The 21,783-nt window shown below is 40.7% G+C and overlaps 1 protein-coding gene across 2 annotated transcripts in view; it reads left to right on the top strand.

Moving 5' to 3' along the window:
- The first annotated feature begins 364 nt into the window (after positions 1–364).
- Positions 365–21,783, top strand: part of LOC149015439 (uncharacterized) — a 35,303-nt gene continuing 13,884 nt past the window's right edge. The window contains exons 1-3 of one of the 2 annotated variants that reach the window (XM_089155051.1): positions 365–618; positions 696–907; positions 2,262–2,336. In XM_089155051.1, coding sequence (XP_089011177.1) covers positions 808–907; positions 2,262–2,336 — 175 coding nt within the window. In that variant the 5' untranslated portion in view covers positions 365–618; positions 696–807. Of the gene's footprint in view, positions 908–2,261; positions 2,337–21,783 lie in introns of both variants that reach the window. The other variant, XM_089155050.1, reaches the window with a different exon arrangement.

Genomic DNA, 21,783 nt, shown 5'->3' with positions numbered 1-21,783 from the left:
ATAGAGTCATAGTTAGAGATGATAAGTAGTGGAAGTAGTTGTAGTGGTCATTGTTTCAATGTAGGGTATTAGACCACCAGTATTGATTGATTTTACTTCAGTGCTACCCAATATTCAAGTTCAATACAGTATTCATTCAGAGTCCGTAACTCTATGCTCTCTTCAGTCAAAATTCAAATCCCAAAGTGCTCCAGATTTTCATTTGACCCGTGGGCCCCACGTTTTGTGTGGTCCGGAACCTGCCTAGTAACCCCGACGTTCAGGGGGGATCCAGATTCATTCATCAGCTCCAAATTCAAAAGACAAGTTTTTATGAAAATGTAAATTCTCTTTTTTTCTTTACTTGATTTTCAAACAAAATAGCCAGTGTCAGACTCTGAACCAAGCACGTGAATAATCAATGAACTAATCACTTTTCCTACATGAGAATGAATGCCCACTCGATATGAATATATTTCTTGCATTTCGTTTGGATTATGTGCAAGAATCCTGTGTTACATCTTACATCACTGAGGTACTCTTTCTGTATCATTAGATTCGGTCCTTCATTAATGTGGCTGATTAATGATAGTACCTACCAGAGAAGTGTCTCATAGGAGCATTTGGGCAATGAAGAAGGTAGGAAATCTTTTAATATCACACATTAAAGTTGAAGGCCTAAGGCATTGAGTGTCTGTGTTGGGTTTGGTATTTAGGGTTTCATTCGTTGTTCTGCGGAAGAACAAAGCTATCTCGACTCAGGAGTCAGGACGTTCTCCGTTTCTGTTCCTCCAACATATTGAACTACTTTATGGTATATGCGCAACCATGGAGATGGAGTTCTTGATGGTGTTTCCTCGCACTCATCATGGATGGGCGTCCCAGAAAGAGGCTGAGGTTTGCTTGGGATATCACGCCGGCACCGAAGGTAGATCTTGTTCCTCTCTTTGGTATCTTACATCTATTGGTTCTATGTTTTCTTCCCAGCTAGTTCTTTTTGGGGTTCGTTTTCCTTTGTGTCATTGGTAATGTTTCTTGTAGGCCGACTTTTTTTTTTTAATTTTTACAATGGGTAGTTTCCTTACTGGATATATATAATTCCAGCTGATTGTAAATCTCTTTCTGATGGAATTAGCTTTTTAGTTTCTGACTTGTTCTATCAGTAGATTATTGAGACATTTTTCGATGATTGATTTTTGTTTAGGGCTTTTAATATCTTATTTACAAACTACATATAAAAGGGTCTCCAATAACCAAGTCTGAAGAGTTTAATAATTCATTCATTCTTTGGAAGTGAAAAGTATTTGAATAAGAAAGGGTATGATTGGTATTTTTAGTCGTTATTCATGTGTTCTAGTGAATGCTCGTGTTGGTCGTGATGTTTATGTTCAGAGTTGTGCTTTGCTTGAAATTTGTTTGGCTTAGTTCTATCTCTCTCCCCCTCTCACCATGATTTTTTTATTTAATGTTTTGTATCTCTGGGTTTTGCTACCATCTTTTGCTTCTCTTCATAATTTGGCAAGTGAAAGTTTTGATTAACGAAGTTAAGGCATTAGTGGGTCGTCATGCAGAGAGAGACTTAGCAGGATGTCATCAATTTAAATTTGTTGTTCTGATTTTAGCTCAGTAATGTCGGCGTCAGTGCATCACTTCCATTCACTGTTCTCTCTCTTTCTCTCACTTTCAGTCCTTATTCTCCGGTAGGAATGGTTGCTTTGTCTAGAGCCAGATTCAGCAGACTAGTCTTACCTGTCCTAAACGGGTAACAAAGATCGATATCCTCATTTGGGAGGTTCTGTTCTTCATGGTCAATGGACTTTGCGTCCTCCAACTCTAGTTTTCCCTTGCAGTTTAGGGTTTTATGATGTTTTCTCTTTAACAATCTGGTATTTTGGCATGCTGATTGAAAAATTGAAATTAGATTAAATAGAGGTATATTAGGAATTTCATATTTTCGGTCACACTATAACTGATATAGAGACTTTTGAGACCTACCGATTTGTTATTGATATGGTTTAAATCAGTCATTATCGGGCCGTAATTTATTATTATTTCCCCCCCCAAATTTTACCTGGATAACAATTGTTTTCATGTTGCCCTATCTTTTGTTAGTTTTCTTGATAGAAAGGTTTGGTAACTCTCTTTCTTTGTTGGTCCATGTGATTGGGATAAATTATGAAGAAATTGAATCATAGGAATGCTGGCGAAGGAAGAAATTCAACCTTGAACTTATGTTGTGCTTCATTCTTTTGATGTAGCTAACATGGATTGTATTATTGCAGAGCATAGTCAGACTCTTTCATGTTGGTGCTTAGGAAAGAATCCCATTGGAGTGGGTAGGTTCGGCAAGTATTATCGTAAGTACTTTTGCATTTCTTACTTTTCTGAATATAATTGTTTTTGCTTTTTTAATTATGAATATGCATGTGCTTTCTTCTACATAAAAAGTTAATCAACCTCTTCATATATATAAAGGATACAATAAATAAGTTGTAATAGGCAAGTATTGAAACTCAAAAATTTAAAATTTCTTTTGTTCAAGCTGTCGGTGTCCTATTTTCTCCTTTGTGAGCTCTCAGTGTAGTATGTGACCTATACTCAAGTGGGATTGGTGAGATCAGTTTGTTCCTTGATGGTATGATGCCCAACAATTCCTTATTCACTACAAAATAAGCTTCATATTTGGCGGTTTTAACCGCCACTAATTGTCACATCCACCCTGCCAGTACCCTATTTGGAATACCCGAGTGTGATCCACAGCCTCGAAGATCAAGTTTAGGAAGATCATATCCATTTAGCACAATAACATAATCAAAAGCAAGAACAAATTATTGTAATCAAGTAATTTATTAATAAAAGTCAAGAAATGATCTCAGAAGGATCACAAAAGAATATCAGAGTGCGGAATAACAAGATACCAAATCAAAAAACAACTGTAGAGTATAGCGGAAATATACCCCACAAACATATGCGGAAGTTAGTTCGAAAACTAAAGCAAAGCTCTAAGCTAATACAAGTAAAACAAAAGTCTTGAAGAAACAAGAGGATCTAATCCACATCTTTAGTCGGCTCTTCTTCTTCTTCAATCTTCATCTTCTTCACCTTTGGGTTATGCTCTTGAAGCTTCAGATCAGCACAAGCTCTTGATCCCACAGCAAACAAGACGATGCTGGTTGCTGTCAATGGGAGCCATCAATGCAGACCAAATCTATGTGTTGGCTGCCTCCTTGGTCAACACCTTGTCCAAGGACTTCCGGAGTTGTACCATGTATGGAAGGGTCCGACGTGTTGGGGCATGAGTTCTCTTTCAGTCTTGCAATGTCATCTAAAAACAAGTCCCCCGAAGGGTAAGCTTAAAAGAACTTAGCAAGTAATCCAAACACAATAAGCATCTTCACATGCAATCAAAGGCAAACATCTGTCTAATGATATGAAACAATATATGCAAATATGCTTCTAACTCTATGTATGTATGCTGGTCTTTATTGGTAGACATGCTTTAAGTCATATCACCATACTTCTTTGGGAAGGTCTCAATCACTCATCATTGGTTAGTAATGGGTCCTGCATCCCTCGGGACATTCCATGGTTGGGGTTTAGGTCACCGGTCTCTCACATCACCGTTTGGTCTAAGTATTAGCGCATGTCAAGGTAAAGCCTAGCCAAATGCAAGTCATCTACTTGGTTCTATCAACTCAGGTCTAGATACGCCCATTCCTTGCCCCGGGCGATCCTTTCCGGTATCATTCTCACTAGAGTCAGCATAGTCCCAGACTACGGACTCATCAACCTTATTGGTCATCCACTAATAATAGACGGGAAGCTCTCATGTCCTCTCACGGGTTGGCTACCGGTCTTGAGTGCCCATAAGCTCAAGTCTATTATTTGCAACCCTACCAATAAATGGCCCCCACAATGTGATTCATGTCCTCTCACGGGTTGGTTACCGGTCTTGAGCGCCTATAAATCTCTATTGCTGCCATGGGTCATTCAGTCTCAACACCCTTCCGAATCGAGTCTGATATAATAGGGGTTTTCCTAGTCAAAAACTGCTAGACCAATCCTAGGTATGTCAACCAGTAGCTAAGGAAAGAGTCTAGGGGCACCATAGGAGAGCGTCCTATACCACCTCCACTAGTGTCCAAAGACAGAAACGCAAATATGGCATTCCCCAATCCACAACTACGATAGAGGCATCCACATCACATCATGATTCCATACATATCATATTCACACTCATATCCACATCATAGTCTATATCACATTCTCATAATCAATAATCAATTCTAATATGTAATTCACAATATGGACAATGTACTGTAGTTGCAGAAGTATCATGATGTAAAGAAAACAAGGTAGCAGCAGCTAGATCATGTATTCATGTTATAATACATAAAGGCATGCAATTAGGCATATCGTGAGTTGGAATACTCACCTCGAAATCCGAACTTATAGTCTTCAAATAAGAGGTCAGAGAACAGATCCAAAATCACCTAAACAAGCTTGACAAAACATGTATAAGTCATAAGAAACAATTCCCAAAGGATTGGAGTCGAAACGGAGCAAAACTGAGAAAAGTTGCTGTCAGCAACAGCCTTGGTCGATGGGATCGACCAAGCAGAATTCAGTACGGGCAGATTACATTGCTTTGGTCATAACTTCTTCATTTGAAGTCCGATTGATCCGAAATTCGAAGGGGAACCTCACACAAACATACTAAGACTATCTAGCATGAATTGGACATCATCCATGGTCTAAAATCATAACTTTCTAATTTGGAAACATGACTTTCTAAATTAGAAACAACATGGTTTTCATAACAAAACACACCATGGATTCAAAGGGGAATTAGAGGGAACAAGGCTTCACTCTAATGGAATATCAGTAACAAATCAGAGATAAGAACTATCATAAGAATGGATCAAATCATGCTAAGGAAATAAGATCAAACATGCATTCATGAAGATATCCATGATCTCTTTTAGAAAATCAAATAGGGGAATCATAGCATCATTAAAATGAATGGATTCACAACCTTGAAGATCGTAGAATAGGTGTTTGCAAGGATGCAATACCATCTTCATAATCACAGCAAGAGTAAATCAAATAACAACTAAGAGATTACTGACCTTGAGTGAGAGGAATAAAAAATAGAAACTTGCTAGAATGCTTAAATCAATGATCAACATAGAAAGCTAGAATGGCTAGAATGAATGGGAATTCATTCAAAGAGATGGAATACGTTAGATCAGCAGTAGAGACTAAGAATAAACATGTCTAACATTGATTAGAAAGAAAACTATAGTAGAATGATCATGCTGTCTAAAACTCAATAAAAAACATGAAGAATTGAGGAGATTCACTATATGGCTTCAAGGAATGCATAAAGTGATTGGGGGTTCACTCTAAGACACAAGGAGATCAGAGAATAGGTAGTTACAGTAGTGTAATACTTTCTCCACAATCAAAACATTAAACTAGAACAGTAAGAAGAAGAAATCAGAGGAGGAGGTAGAACACTAACCTTGATGAAGATGAATCAATTTAGAAACAAGGAGGAATGCTTGGGGATCTTCCTTGGCTTGAGGAGGAGGCTCTAGGGTTCTTCCCATGTTCACTAGCAATTGAGAGGCCAAACAATAGGGTTTAACAGGAGGTTGCATTATATAGAGGATCCTTAGATCAAAACTTCCAAAAATAAGAAATTCAACATCTGGAGCTGCCTTGGTCGATGCTAGGGGTGTCAATTTATAGCCCGAACCGTTAAAACCGAACCTGCCTGAACCGAACCTTAATGGCCCGTAATTGGGCTGAGGGCTGTGGAGCTCGCACCAACCTGAAACCGAACCGCAACCCGTTATAACCTGTTTTACAATCCGTTTTGTAATTTTATATTAAATAGTATTTGAATCATTATATTACCATTATGTAGTTGGCATAGACAACTAAAAAAATTAAGCATGAATTCAAAGATCAAATAGTCATTTTACTACTTAATATCTAGGTTCTTAATTTCTAAAGAATGGGTGGATTTTTCTTTAATGGAAACTGACCCAATAGCAACTTTGCTTTCCATATAATTTTCGCTTTTGTTGTAGGATGCTCAATTGTTTCTTCTTGTTCTTTTTCTTACACACCATAAACAGTTAGTCAACCTGAATTTAAACCGTTAGCCCAAACCGTTAGTTAGCCCGAACCCAAACCGCACCAAACCGATACCGGCTCGAAACCGTTATTTTGCTAATGGGCCATGTTTGGGCTAGGTGTTTTTCAGCCCGAAACCGTTATGCCAGCCTGAAACCGCCCCAAACCGCACCGTTGACACCCCTACTCGATGCCTTGGTCGATGGGATCGACCAAAGGGTCTTCCTTCATCAAACTTCTGAATTTTGGGTCTCCAGGGTTAAATCCGACACTTGGGCCTATAGCCAACTTAGGGAAAGGTCTGAACTAACTTTCTAGGGTCTTCTAAACCTATCCACATTGAACTCTGGGTCCCACTTATAGGTCTAATATCCACAAGTCACTTCTTTATCCCAAAACAGATAGGGTGTCCAGGCTAGGTCTAGGGCTGTATTTCACACTAATTGTGCTAGAAACCGCCACAAATCTGCCAACAATTGTACCACAGCCATTTAATGGTGGCAGTTTTTGGTACTGTGTATGTAATACGTGAATGGCAGATTTTTAAAAGCCACCACTCATAATAGCTATATATACAGTGGAATTTCAAAAACCGCCGCTAATTGTCTTTGTATTTTGAGGTTGTAGTACAACTGCCCCTAATACATTGTTTGTGACAATATATGGTGACAATAGAGCCTAAAACTGCCACTAATTAGGTCCTAATTGGTGGTGGTGCCTAATTAGTGGCGGTTTTTCTGAAACCGCCACCAATTAGGTGGGAAAAAAATTTCAATATATTTGCTGTGATTGTATTTTTTATCCTGAAATACTATTTCATGGATACAGAAAATTTAAAAATGCTAAAATATTCTAAGAACAATAATATTTAGGAAGAACAAGTAAAGGATACATATTAATCAAGTCTACTTGATGTACAAAATTCAAGATATATATTAATCAAGTTGACTTGTATACAAAACATATGAAAGCTACAAAACTGTAGTCTGCTTGATGTTACATTGCAAGTGACTCAAAAACCTACTTCATTCCAAAACCATAGATTCACAATGAATTTAAATAGCTGCTCAGCAGTGACAACTCTGCGAAGTAGTTGGCATTGCATTCCAATTGTGACTATGGAACCTGTGTGGTGAAAACAAACACAGAAATACATCATGCTGAAAAATATGAGGATGTGGGGAATCTGGGGATGACCATCAAGCTGGTCAATTGAAGCACATGTAACATGCAAAGATTATAACCTTGGTGATGTTGGGAACAAGAGATCCGAGTGTAATGAATATTGGTAGGACCATAGCAACTCAACTTCTTTTAGAAAAGGAATACCATGTCAGGGAAGCTGTAAAGAAAAGGGCCACCCTGCCTGGACTGTTAAAAGTACCTTTGGAGAATCCCACCAAGAGTCTGTATGAGACTAGACAAATGTAACGATCTTCCGAATGTTCTTCTCAAGAATCCACCGTTTCACCGTGTCCCCAACTCTGAATGTGAAAAAATCAGAATGCTTGGTATCCCCTGTTGTGCCACCAGTTGATTTAACAGAAGCACTCTAATGCCCTGCTGGAAGTTGCAACTCTCCATCCTCCCCCCCCCCCCCCCCCCCCCCCCAAAAAAAAAAAAAAAAAAAAAAGAAAAGAAAAGAAAAAAGTGACGTAAATAAACCCTAGCCAAAACATTCGCATCATAAATTCAGAAGGTGGTAGCAGTGATGGAGTTTCTTCCAATCCTTAAGTTTTCCTCACTTATAGAAGATTTAACAAATTCTAACTGAGGTACAGGGATAAAATCGCCATAAAGGGCTTCAAATGGTTATTCTGAAGACTGCCACTTAAATATTTTTCAGAGCTCTCTTCTTTATAGACTGTAAAGAAATCGCCAGTTTGAAGGTTGTGCTTTCTTACAAAATCTCCTGATTGGAAAAATTGGGACAGCAGAAAAATAGTTTAGGATACTCATATATTGGAAACAAATAATTGGAATAAAAATAGACTGTGGTAATTGTAACTTTTGACATGCCTGTAGTTTCCATAATGTACATCCTTCCTACTTCTGTTGTTTGGTCAATACCTGAACAGAAAATGGAAAGCAAAAGTTCAACAAAATTCCAGAATAAAACTGGTGACTTGCTGTAAATGAAGCCTTAAGATGCCTATGTTCTACATAGTGATATTAAGGAAGCCTTACAAGCTACAGTTGCATATCAGAGCATTTCATATGTCATTTATGGTAATGAAGAAAGAAATTTGATTGAAGGGAGCAAAACATAGAGGAAAAAAGAAGGGTAAAATGATTCTCTTTCATTTGGGGTGGATAGATTGATTATTGGGTGCTAGCAAAATGAATGATGGCAAGATATGGTAGCCAAATATAAAAAACCCAAGAAAGGGTCAACTACGAAGACATGGATTTAGTCCAATGGCAACTCCAATGTTAGAAGTTAATCTGCATATAAGCTTCAAAAACTGAAGGGGAAGATACAAGAGAAGAACAGATAAAGGTAAAATAGAAGTAGAAAAGCTAACAATAATTATTTGAACAGTACTATCTAATACCGGGAATGTAGTTAGTGAAGCAAAACCTCCAGTTATCTATGTATAGGTTTTTCAATTATCAATAATTTAACTTTATGGGTAAAGGCTTTCTGCATCTGGTCCATCTTTACACTACCACATGGATCTGCTACATGCAGCTCAAATTGAATTAAAACTTCGTAGACAGGTGGGCCACAAGGTGCACTCCTCACATGCCAAGTTCGAGCCAATCCAAGTTGGAATGGTCACTTGACAAAACAAGCATCTAAAAATCTCCGACTAAGAAGCCTGGTGCGAAATATCGCCAGATATCGCCGGTTCGCTACCCAAAAATTGCTAGATTTTGACCCCAATTTCGGGGGTATTTTTGGTCATTTTGAGCCCAAATTTGGTGCCTACCTTAATTTGATGCCTAATTTGATAAATTTGTATTATTTCCTATAAATTCTTCCGTTTAAATTCTCCTTCATAACCACATTTAACATGTTACCTTCTAAGACCTAAATCATTCGGACATAATTGGAATGGTTACCCGTTCACCTTGAAGATTCTATTACAAAATCCTATCATAATTTAAATTGTTTCCATAAATTATTTCATGTACATATTCTTCCCTAACCACGTTTGGCACGTTGACTTTTGAGGCCTCAGTCACTAGAATATAATTTGTAAGGTTGCTCATTAATCTTGAAAATTTTGCTATAAAATGTATTCCTAATTGAATTATTTCCAAAAATTATTCTATGTAGATTCTCCTCCCTAATCACATTTAGCACATTACCTTTTGAGTCTTGAATCATTGGGATAGAATTGGTAAGATTGTCCATTGATCCTAAAGATTCTGCTGTAGAATCGCGAGAGAAATCGCCTAACAATTGCAAGAAAATCGCATAAAAAGCGCAAAATATTGATATTTTACCGATATACCGCGAGAAATAGTGATAAATAGCGAGTGATATATCTTGCATTATCGAGTTTCGGTGGCTGTTTCAGTTCGCCAGCCTCCGAAACGCCCGAAATTTGGCGATATTTTGCTGAATTTCGGTGAAATGGTGTACCATGCTAAGAAGGTGAATAGGACTGCCGGGGGGGGGTGCGTATAGTATATATACATGACAGATGTCATTGCACTTGAGGGTAAATGGCTGAACTTGAGCTGACATTTGACACTTAGAAATGAGCCTTCTTCCCCCTTATGGTGCCCCACCTTATGCCCCCATTGGTGCTGCCTGCTAGCTAACTACACATGCAGGCAGAGGGTGTCTATCCCTTTCCCAGTAAGACATGAGTTATGACATGTTAAAGGTTAATAAAAGGAATAAATTAGTATGTTCAACAACACAGGGGAACAAAATGCTTTGAAAAAATCTGCTGTATTTCTTGGTATACGATAAGACCCCGATGTCAAACAAAGAGCAATGGACAATTTGTGTCACATCCTCCCAGCCGGTACCCTATCTGGCATACCCGAGAGTGTGATCCACAGCCCGAAGATCAGGTATCGAGTAATCAACCTCCCACATAAACAATAACATAATCATGAACAATAATAAACGAAGTGCGAAAGATAAACCATAGATCCAAATAAGAAAAGAATGAATCATATATAAATCGAGGTACTAAATATAATCAGAGTGTCTAAATCAGATAAGTAAAGTGAGGCGAAATCCCACTCTACAACCAGCGGAAAAGTAGTTCTAAAAGAGAATAAGCAGGATAGAATCTAATCCCAATAGCAGGTACAATAGGTAACTAAATTGTTCTCAATCTTATAGACAATATCCCTATAAGTATAAATCTCATAAACGGCACCAGGGCGCTTCCACTCTATGGTCGGACTAAGCATCGTACGGAGCATAACCACTCGCGGGATCTTCAGTGTAATTGTCGTAACCGCAATCACCTTCCTGGAGATATGCCTCTTCTCCTTGCGCTTCTTTATACGGGCCATCATGATATTCAGAACACAGTAGAATAGTCTAACAAACATTGTACAATAAAGGAATGAGTTTCAAAAAAACTCTCGTAAGGCGATTAAATCCATAATAACATAAATGGCGAGGATTTCGGAACAAACATAAATGCAATATGGTATGAAACAAACAATGAATGTATGAATCTAACTCTATATATGCTGGTCTCTATTGGCAGACATGCTTTAAGTCATAGCACCGTACTTCTTTAGGAAGGTCTCAATCACTCATCATCAGTTGGTAATGGGTCCGGCATCCTTCGGGACATTCCATGGCTGGGGGTATAGGTCACCACTCTCTCACATCACCATTGGTCTAAGTACCGGCGCATGTCAGGGTAAAGCCTAGCCAAATGCAAGTCTTCTACTTAGTTACATCAAGTCGATCCAGATACGTCCATTCCTCGTCCCCGACGATCCTTTCCGGTATCCTTCACACTAGAGTCCTCATAGTCCCGACTACGGACTCATCAACCCTATTGGTTATCCACATATGGTAAACGGGAAGCTCTCACGTCCTCTCACGGGTTGGTTACCGGTCTTGAGCGCCCGTGAGCCCAAGTCTATCCATATGCAACCCTACCAATAAATGGCCCCCACAATGTGATTCCTGTCCTCTCACGGGTTGGTTACCGGTCTTGAGCGCCCACGAATCCCCATTGCTACCACGGGTCGTTCGGTCTCAATACCCCTCCGATTAGGGTCTGACATAACGGGACATCCTAGCCAAACACTACTAGACAGTCCTAAATATGTCATCCAACAGTTTAGGAAGGTGTCCAGAGGGCATCTCCGGAAACATCCCATAATATTCCCGTAGTAGTCAAAGGACAGAAGTGTCAAAAGGACACCTCTCCTTTCCAAACCATACTTAAGCATACACAAGCATCAATTCATAACATCACATATATGGTAACTTCATATATGGAAAGAAATCAATAATTACAATCAACTTGTAAGTAAATCATACATGAGTCAATTCAATATAAATAAGTAATGCTACTGATATCAAGACAGTACCACAGTAGTATAACATTATAAGAGTCTAATTAAAGAAATAAATTAACAAGATTCAAATATAGAAACTAAGATATGCAATTTATGTTGTTAAAGAAGTAACCATCCTTACCTTTTATAACTTGCAAAGAATCCTAAGGAATCAAGTAAGATCTTGACAAGCTTGAGAAGAAGGTCCTAAACAAGTGTATACAACATATTAGGAAAGATCCCTAACAGAAAAGATATCAAAACATCCAAAACAGACCAATTACGGAGTTGCTTTGTACTCATTGGTCGATTGGATTGGTCTATCGCCTCAGATCGACCAATCGATCGACCAATGCAGACGATAACCTATAAAATCAGAGTTTTAAGATATAAAATCCGAATTTGGTGGTTCAAAAGGGTACTAATCAAGGGGTAAACTACATTAGTAGTATCCTAACATATAGGGGACCTCAAAACACTTATCAAATCAAGTCTTCAAGATACAATTTAGGAAACAAAAAGTTACCATAATTAGATCAATCATGGTTCTTGAAGAATTCAAGATAGAAATCAAAGACAAGAACAATAGGAGAATGAATCATTGATTCAGATAAAGGTATCATGAAAGGCATACTTAGATCTTCAAGAAAATAGACCTAAGAGCATAAATCTAAATAAGGAAACAAAACCTAACATATATGTAACTATCATGATTCATGAAGAAAACATGGTATGGTAGAAGAGAAACAACTAGAGATTGATAGATCATGGATCATGAAAAGAAAACACAGCAATTGACTACTAACATGATCAACATAGTAGATCTAAGAAGATCAGAATTCAAATCAGAAGATAAACAAAGACAAGATCATGATTTGATCATGATTCCTTCAAAAGCTTGCAATGATCATGGTTAAGATCATTGCATTAGCCATTAATCCTTAGGGAGATCATGAGAGACAAGTCCAAAGATGTTTGCAACAGAGAATGCAGCATCTCCTCTACTGTCTCAACTCAAAAAGGAAAGAAAAACAGAGATGGAGGAGAAGAAGAGAGTGTAGACATACCTTTGATGCAAAAGGAAGAGTTTTGACGAAGATCCGTCAAGAAAAACACCAAGGATGCAAGGGAGATGACTTGCAAAGGTCTTTGGTTCGTTCCAAAGAGTTTGGAGGCAGAAAATACGAAGTAGACTCGAGATTGGACTTAAATAGAGCAAGCAAGACCTAATTGCCAAAGACAGAACCCATTGGTCGAGTGGATTGGTCGACTGGTCCAGTCGACCAATCAGTCGACCAATCAGTTCAAAGCAACTCCTAAACAGGGAATTGAAGACCCAGATCAAATCCCATCCTAAAGGGGTTTTGCACACATATCAAGTGACTTACCTAATAGGTAGAAATGCCTTCAAACCATGATAGAGAGCACTCCAAGTCCATTAACTAATCCGATCTTCATCAAGATTCAGTTTCCATAAATAGAACCTCATCATCAACTCTCATGGATTCAAAGCCAGACACCAAGTCCTCCACTGGGATGGCCCAAAGCTGATTTCTTACTTTACTTCGGGTCACTGGACCTACAAATAACAAGGTTTCCGGGTCAAGGTTAGGGCTGGGTTTTACAATATCCCCCCCCTTAAAGAAATTTCGTCCTCGAAATTGAAAGCGTACCTGTGCTTCCAAAGAGGTAAGGAAACTTCTCCTTCATATCTTCTTCCTTCTCCCAAGAAGCTTCTTCAAGGGTATGGTTCTTCCACCGAATCTTCACCAAAGGGATGGTGCGATTCCGCAGCTGCTTGTCCTTCCTATCTAAGATTTCGGCCGGCTCTTCATCGTAGGTCAAATCAGCACTAAGTCCTTCAGGTGCTTGCTGCAAAATGTGTTCCGGATTCTCTATGTATTTCCGGAGCATCGAAATGTGAAACACATTGTGAACACCAGCAAGAGGCGGAGGTAATTCTAATCGATACGCAACAGGTCCAACCTTTTCCAAAATCTCGAAAGGTCCAATGAAACGAGGGCTAAGCTTTCCCTTAACATTAAATCTCATCACACCCTTCATTGGTGAAACCTTCAAGAAAACTTTCTCTCCAACTTGAAATTCCAAATCGGTCCTCCTCTTATCAGCATAAGATTTCTGTCTTGACTGAGCAGACTTAATCCTTTCTCTTATCATATCTACCATAGCACTCGTAGCTTCAATCATCTCAGGACCTAAGACTTTTCTTTCACTTGTCTCAGTCCAGTACAAAGGTGTCCTACAAGTACTGCCATACAAAGCCTTGAATGGAGCCATGCCTATTGTTGCTTGATAACTGTTGTTATAGGCAAACTCAACCAAAGCTAGGTGTTCATCCCAATTACCACCCATATCCACCACACAAGATCTGAGCATGTCTTCCAATGTCTGAATTGTCCGCTCAGATTGTCCATCAGACTGTGGATGATGAGCTGTACTCAAGTTCAATTGGGTTCTCAAGGCCTTCTGCAAACTATTCCAAAACCTTGAGGTGAACCTAGGATCACGATCAGAAATAATACTCAATGACACACCATGCAGGCGAACCACATTATCCACGTAAAGCCTTGCTAGCTTATCCAAAGTATGAGTGATCTTCATAGGAATGAAGTGGGCTGATTTGGTCAACCTATCAACAATCATCCACAAAGTGTCATTGCCTTTACTTGTCCGAGGCAAGCTAGTCACAAAGTCCATAGAGATATCCTCCCACTTCCAACTAGGAATAGGAAGAGGTTGAAGTAATCCAGATGGGGGTTGTCGAACGGCTTTCACACGTTGGCAAGTCTCACACTTGGCAACAAAATCATCAACATCAGCCTTCAAACCAATCCACCAAAAATGTTCCTTCAAGTCCTTGTACATCTTGGTGCTTCCCGGGTGTATAGTAAAGACTGACTGGTGTGCTTCCTTCAATATTTCCTTTTTAATTTCTTCGTTTGTAGGCACGCACAATCTTCCTCTAAACAATAAAGCACCATCCATGGATATACCAAAGTCGGGGTCCGACTCAGGATTCGAAGAAATCTTCTCAACTTTGATCCAAAGTTCTTGATCAGAACTCTGCAGAGCAACAATCTTATCTCTAAGGCCAGATCTTGCCATCATGGCAGAAAGAATAAAATCTGAATTCTCAGGGACAATTTCCAAATCAAAGCTCTCAATAGAAGACCACAATGGTAAACTCAAAGCATTCAAAACCAAAGTCTTCTTCTGGTTCTTCCTACTAAGAGCATCAGCAACAACGTTTGCCTTCCCAGGGTGATACTGAATATCACAATCATAATCAGAGACTAGTTCCAACCATCTCCTTTGTCTCATGTTCAACTCCTTTTGGGTAAAGAAGTATTTCAAACTCTTATGATCCGTGAAAATGGCAATCTTCTCACCGTAGAGGTAATGTCTCCAAATCTTCAAAGCAAAGACAACAGCGGCAAGTTCTAGATCGTGAGTGGGGTAATTCCGCTCATAATCTTTCAATTGCCGAGAAGCATAGGCTACGACCTTGCCATGTTGCATCAGTACGCAACCCAATCCAATCTTTGACGCATCGGTAAAACTGTCATACCATCGGAACTATCGGGTATAGTCAAAACCGGGGCACTTGTCAATCTATCTTTCAACTCTTGGAAATTCTTCTCACAAAGCGTCGACCAAACAAACTTCTCTTCTTTCCTGGTCAACTTAGTCATAGGAGCAGCCAACCGAGAAAAGTTCTCAATAAACCTTCCGTAGTAACCCGCCAATCCAAGAAAACTTCTTATTTCCGTTACCGACTTCGGTCTTTCCCAATCAGCCACACAACTTGGACTTTTTCAGGATCGACACGAATAGCTTCGGCTGAAACCACATGGCCAAGGAATACTACTCTTTTAAGCCAGAAATCACACTTGCTAAACTTAGCGTACAACTTCTTTTCTCGCAATCTTTGCAAAGTGAAACTTAAATGGCTCGCATGCTCTTCTTCGCTCTTCGAATAGATCAAGATGTCGTCGATGAACACAATCACAAACTTATCAAGCACATCGTGAAATACTCGGTTCATGAGGTCCATGAACACCGCAGGAGCATTGGTCAATCCGAAAGGCATGACCCTAAACTCGTAGTGGCCATACCGTGTTCGGAAAGCTGTCTTGAAGATATCACTAGACTTCACTTTCAATTGGTGATATCCGGATCTTAAGTCAATCTTTGAGAACACAACTGCACCTTTTTAACTGATCGAAGAGATCATCGATTTTGGGCAGCGGGTATCTATTCTTGATAGTCAGCTTATTCAACTCACGGTAGTCGATGCACAGGCGCATACTACCGTCTTTCTTCTTGACAAACAAGACCGGAGCTCCCCAAGGTGATACACTAGGTTGTACGAAACCTCTATCAATGAGCTCATTCAACTGATTTTGCAACTCTTTCAACTCGGTAGGAGCCATCCTATACGGAGCTTTAGATACCGGAGCGACACCAGGGGACGAGATCAATAGAAAACTCGACATCCCCTGTCTGGAGGCACTCCCGATAGATCATCGGGGAAGACATCAACAAAGTCACGGACAACCCCGACTTCATCGACTCTTTTCTCCACTTTACCCTTGCCTTCAGATGAAGCATCATCCACTAGGGCATAGACTTGCATCAGTGCAGACAGCACCTTCTTACAAACCCTTCTCTTCTCACCATGAAATTCTAAGACCGGACTTCCACAAATATGGAACTGAATCTTCTTTGAGGAACAAAGAAACACAGCTTTGTGGGCTGTTAACCAATCAATTCCCAAAATAACATCGAAGTCCTTCATATCAAGAAGTACAAAATTGGCTTCCAAGTTCTTCTCACCAATCAACACCGGACATTTAGATAACCCCTTATCTAGTTTCACAACAGGACCAGTAGGTGTACTAATCAATAAACAACTAGACAACTTCTCGGGGATTAGGTCGGTCTTCTTGATGAATGCGAGATGACATGAACGAATGAGATGCACCCGTATCAAATAAGACAAATGCGAAATAAAAGCAACTAACAATGTACCTGTAATCACTTCATGGCTTGGATCCCGCTCAAGACTGGAAATACTGAACACTCTACCGAGAGGGAGGAGTAGGAGCACTCTTCACCACTGGAGCAGCTCGCTGGACAGGCCGCTTTGGACAGCACGAGCGAAAATGACCAGCTTGCTTGCGGTAAAAGCAAACAGGATTGCTTGGGTCCAACTGGGGTAGCTGCAATAGGGGGCTTCTAGACAAAAGGCCTAGGATTCGCATTCACAGGCCTAGCACTTGCACTCACTGGTGGTCGGTTTCCGCCATACTGTCTAAATTGGCCGGGCTGCTGAAAACCCGAGTTCTGACCTACACTCCTAGGCTGAAAAGTAGGAGTGGGGTAGGGTGTAGGTCTCACAAAACGCCGATCATTACGATCCACCAACCCGGGGTTCCTTGGCTGCCGGGGCCTTTGCACACGTTCACTCTCCTTCTCTGTTTCTTCCAACTTCTTCGAGTTCTCGCACCACTTGAGCATAGCTCACTATAGGCTGGACTGTGAGGTAAGCTTTAATGGCGGGGCGCAGTCCTTTGAAGAACTTCTTCGCTTTGGCGAGATCGACCTTCGGGAAATCTGGAGCAAAGAAATGAAGCTCCTCAAACTTCTGTTGGTACTCCAACACAGACAAAGATCCTTGTGTGAGAACCATAAACTCAGCTTCCTTCGCATCTTTCACCGCCTCGGGGAAATAATTCAAGCAAAAAGCCTCTTTGAACAACTCCCAAGTTACAACTCCTGCATGCAAACCTTCCAAAACAGGCCGAGTGGAGATCCACCATGCATCAACTTCTTGTTGCAACTTCTGTTCAAAAACAGAATCTTCCGAGCTTCCGAGCATTGCGGATGTCGGAAAGCCTTCTCCAACTCACGAAGCCACTTGTTAGGAAACAAGGGGTCCTTGGTAACTCCGGTGAAAGTGGGTACTTGCATCTTCGTAAAACTCTCCATCAAAGTAGTATGAGGAGTTCCAGCTAAACCTCCCGCATTCAGGATCTGCGGCATGAGGATTCACATTAGCACCAGTTCGAGTCTCATTGTGCAGAGTCATGAAACCCACCAACATCCGGTTGAACCGAGCCGCTTGTCTGCTGCATCATATTGCCCATAATATTGGCAATATCACGGAAGCTTCCAACATTCGGGGCACCGGGTATCTCATGGGTACCCTGATCAACATTAGGTATCTCACCACCTCCATGAGGTATTTCACCACCTCCCTGAGGTATTTCACCACCTCCTTGACCACTGGATTCACCACGCCCACTTCTCAGAGTAACCATTCTGCAAAACTGAGAACATCAAAATACCGAATTTCGAAGTTTTAACATAAACCACAAGTCCAAATGATTTGAAAACTTAAATCATGCTTAAATATATCCATATAGTCATCAAACAATAATCCATAAGGCAAAAATCACATTTTCCAAAAATTCAACATCAAATGAGGTCTCTGTGACCATTGGTCGAGTGATTGGTCGACTGACCCAGTCGACCAATGAGTCGACCAATCAAGACAGAATGCAAAAATTCGCATTATAAGCCTCATTTCCACATTCCAACTTCATTTTATCCTCTTTCAAAGGTGAGAGAGCTCTAGGGAAAGTCTCCAAAGGTTCTACCAAGTGTTCTTGAGGTGTTTTGGTGCTTCAACAACAACACTTCAACACACAACCATCACAAACAAGGTAAATCTTTCATTCTTTCTTCCATTTTCATCTTCTCATGCTTGCATTTCAATCAAAACCATGCTTTGCTTGTATCCAATGCTAGAAATCATGCTTAGGAATGCTTAGAAACATATTCCTTAGGTTTTAAACACAATGCCATGCATAGACAACAAGTTCTAACATATTGGTGTTCATCTCGCAACGTTTTCATACCGAAATTGTTATCTTTAGAAAATTTTTCGTTTTCTCACAAACCGCTTGAAATTTCCGCACGAAATCAAATGCTACATGCTCAAGATGATATTGTAGATAGGTCCATAAAATTTGATTTAACCAATTTCAACTTTTCAAAAATCCAATTTTGACCTAAATTGCAAAATCCCCAAATTTTCCTTGCTGAATTTTCACTTTAATTCAAATTTTTGATCGATTTTCTTCAAACAAACTTCATAGACATGAAATTCCAAGTATTGCGCACATGCTAATATGTTCAAATCAAAATTTCCCCAAATTTGAAATTTTCCGAAAAATTATGAAAATACCCTTTTGGCTCAAATCTTAAAGTAGTACCAACTGGAAATGTCTCTTGTCTCTTTCACAGATACACACTATGCAGAGGGGAGGGCGAGGACGAGGTAGAGGTCGTGGTCGCATTGTAGGGGCACTTAGGGGCGGAGGTCGGGTTCCTTCGAGCCTAGGACAGGAGGTTCGGAGACCGGACATGTTCGACACACCTCGGGCCGAGTTTTTGTACGAGGCCTACTTCGCCATCTGTAACATCGAGTTGGGACGTCTACTTCACCTACGCCAGCTCGTAGTCTTTAGGATTCGGCGAGATTCGACACGTTGCGGTGGACTCATCTCTTCACTGAGGATCTGCCGGTATACCCGGAGCTAGTGAGGTTGTTCTTCAGCAACCTTACTTACACAGAGGAGGCTCGAGGTCAAGGACATCCACTTAGACTTGTCCTCGGGAGCAGGGTCTTCCGGACTCGATTCGCTTTTCCACCCGAGCACCGGGCCGAGATCTTGCATGTTCCTTACTATCCACAAGCAGTGTGTGGATACCGCAGGAGCAGATTTGGACAGCTATCTGATGCCATACGAGCTACGCGAGATATGCTCTACACTATGGGATAGTCGTCGATGCTTCATTCCGTGGACCAGCGGACGGATGACGGATTCTGCACGGATTATCGGTCGCATAGTCGGCCGAAACATTATGCCGAAAGCCGGATATCACCATCGGGTCACAGTGATGGAGGCCTTTGTCATTTACCGCATCTATATGGGCTTCGAGATCGATCTCTCCTACATCATTCAGAAGGTCATGCTGGACTTGGTTCTGCGGCCTAGCATGCGGAACCTTTGCTATGGGAGGCTACCGACCTTGATCTTCGAGCATTTCGGGGTGAGTTTCGAGGATACACCGGTGGACACCGGTTCACGGGGATACGTAATCGGGACTCGGACCATTCGTCGAGATGAGACTGCAGCGGCTTGAGAGATCTCCTGGTCCGGAGGGTGAGGATGATGAGGAGTCGGAGGATGAGGATCGGGAATCGAGAGGATGGAGGAGAGGATATTGGTCCCGATAGTGATGATCGAGGCCGGAGACGATACTGAGATGCACGAGGCCGAGCCGGTGCATCACGAGTTTCCTTCATCACACTTCGAGGCGGTGGGCCCTTCTAATGCGCCCGAGACTTCGGATCTTGGGGCACAGATGAGATCGATGACTTCCATGCTAGAGAGGATGGAGGTCGGGACAGAGCAGATGTATGAGAGGATGGAGTCACGACAGGATAGGATAGAGCATCGGGTGACTCGGCTAGCGGAGGAGTTCGGAGCATACGAGAGATCGGAGAAGATCACCTAGATAGACTGTACCCTAGGGTTTTCATTTATGCATTTCGGATGTAATCGTTGTAAAAGCTTTTGAAATTAATGAAGTTCATTTTGTTTCATTTAATTATTGTATATTATGCACCTTTCTTTTATTTGCATTAGTGACATTTGTTTAAGTATAATTATGGTATGTTATTCGGAAATGTTCTGTTATGCTTCATAGGTTAAGTTTCTAATCCAAATGTTCTATTATTCACTTCTAAAAGTAGATGAGTCATTTTAGATCTATGACTCAGGAATGTTCAGTTATTGTCTTTTGTGGTTAGGATTTCCTCGAACCTTGGGCTCTGATACCAATTTGTCACATCCTCCCAGCCGGTACCCTATCTGGCATACCCGAGAGTGTGATCCACAGCCCGAAGATCAGGTATCGAGTAATCAACCTCCCACATAAACAATAACATAATCATGAACAATAATAAACGAAGTGCGAAAGATAAACCATAGATCCAAATAAGAAAAGAATGAATCATATATAAATCAGAGTACTAAATATAATCAGAGTGTCTAAATCAGATAAGTAAAGTGAGGCGAAATCCCACTCTACAACCAGCGGAAAAGTAGTTCTAAAAGAGAATAAGCAGGATAGAATCTAATCCCAATAGCAGGTACAATAGGTAACTAAATTGTTCTCAATCTTATAGACAATATCCCTATAAATATAAATCTCATAAACGGCACCAGGGCGCTTCCACTCTATGGTCGGACTAAGCATCGTACGGAGCATAACCACTCGCGGGATCTTCAGTGTAATTGTCGTAACCGCAATCACCTTCCCGGAGATATGCCTCTTCTCCTTGCGCTTCTTTATACGGGCCATCATGATATTCGAACCCGTAGAATAGTCTAACAAACATTGTACAATAAAGGAATGAGTTTCAAAGAAACTCAGTAAGGCAGTTAAATCCATAATAACATAAATGGCAGGAATTCAGAACAAACATAAATGCAATATGGTATGAAACAAACAATGAATGTATGAATCTAACTCTATATATGCTGGTCTCTATTGGCAGACATGCTTTAAGTCATAGCACCGTACTTCTTTAGGAAGGTCTCAATCACTCATCATCAGTTGGTAATGGGTCCGGCATCCCTCGGGACATTTCATGGCTGGGGGTATAGGTCACCACTCTCTCACATCACCATTGGTCTAAGTACCGGCGCATGTCAGGGTAAAGCCTAGCCAAATGCAAGTCTTCTACTTAGTTACATCAAGTCGAGATCCAGATACGTCCATTCCTCGTCCCCGACGATCCTTTCCGGTATCCTTCACACTAGAGTCCTCATAGTCCCTGACTACGGACTCATCAACCCTACTGGTTATCCACATATGGTAAACGGGAAGCTCTCACGTCCTCTCACGGGTTGGTTACCGGTTTTGAGCGCCCGTGAGCCCAAGTCTATCCATATGCAACCCTACCAATAAATGGCCCCCACAATGTGATTCCTGTCCTCTCACGGGTTGGTTACCGGTCTTGAGCGCCCACGAATCCCCATTGCTACCACGGGTCGTTCGGTCTCAATA

This window comes from Hakea prostrata, chromosome 5 (assembly GCF_041222555.1).
Source record: "Hakea prostrata isolate BN-2017 chromosome 5, UWA_Hpros_2, whole genome shotgun sequence".
In the NCBI taxonomy this organism is placed as follows: domain Eukaryota; kingdom Viridiplantae; phylum Streptophyta; class Magnoliopsida; order Proteales; family Proteaceae; genus Hakea; species Hakea prostrata.
The sequence above is the reverse complement of the archived record's forward strand: the minus strand, read 5'-3'. Positions and strand labels throughout refer to the sequence as shown.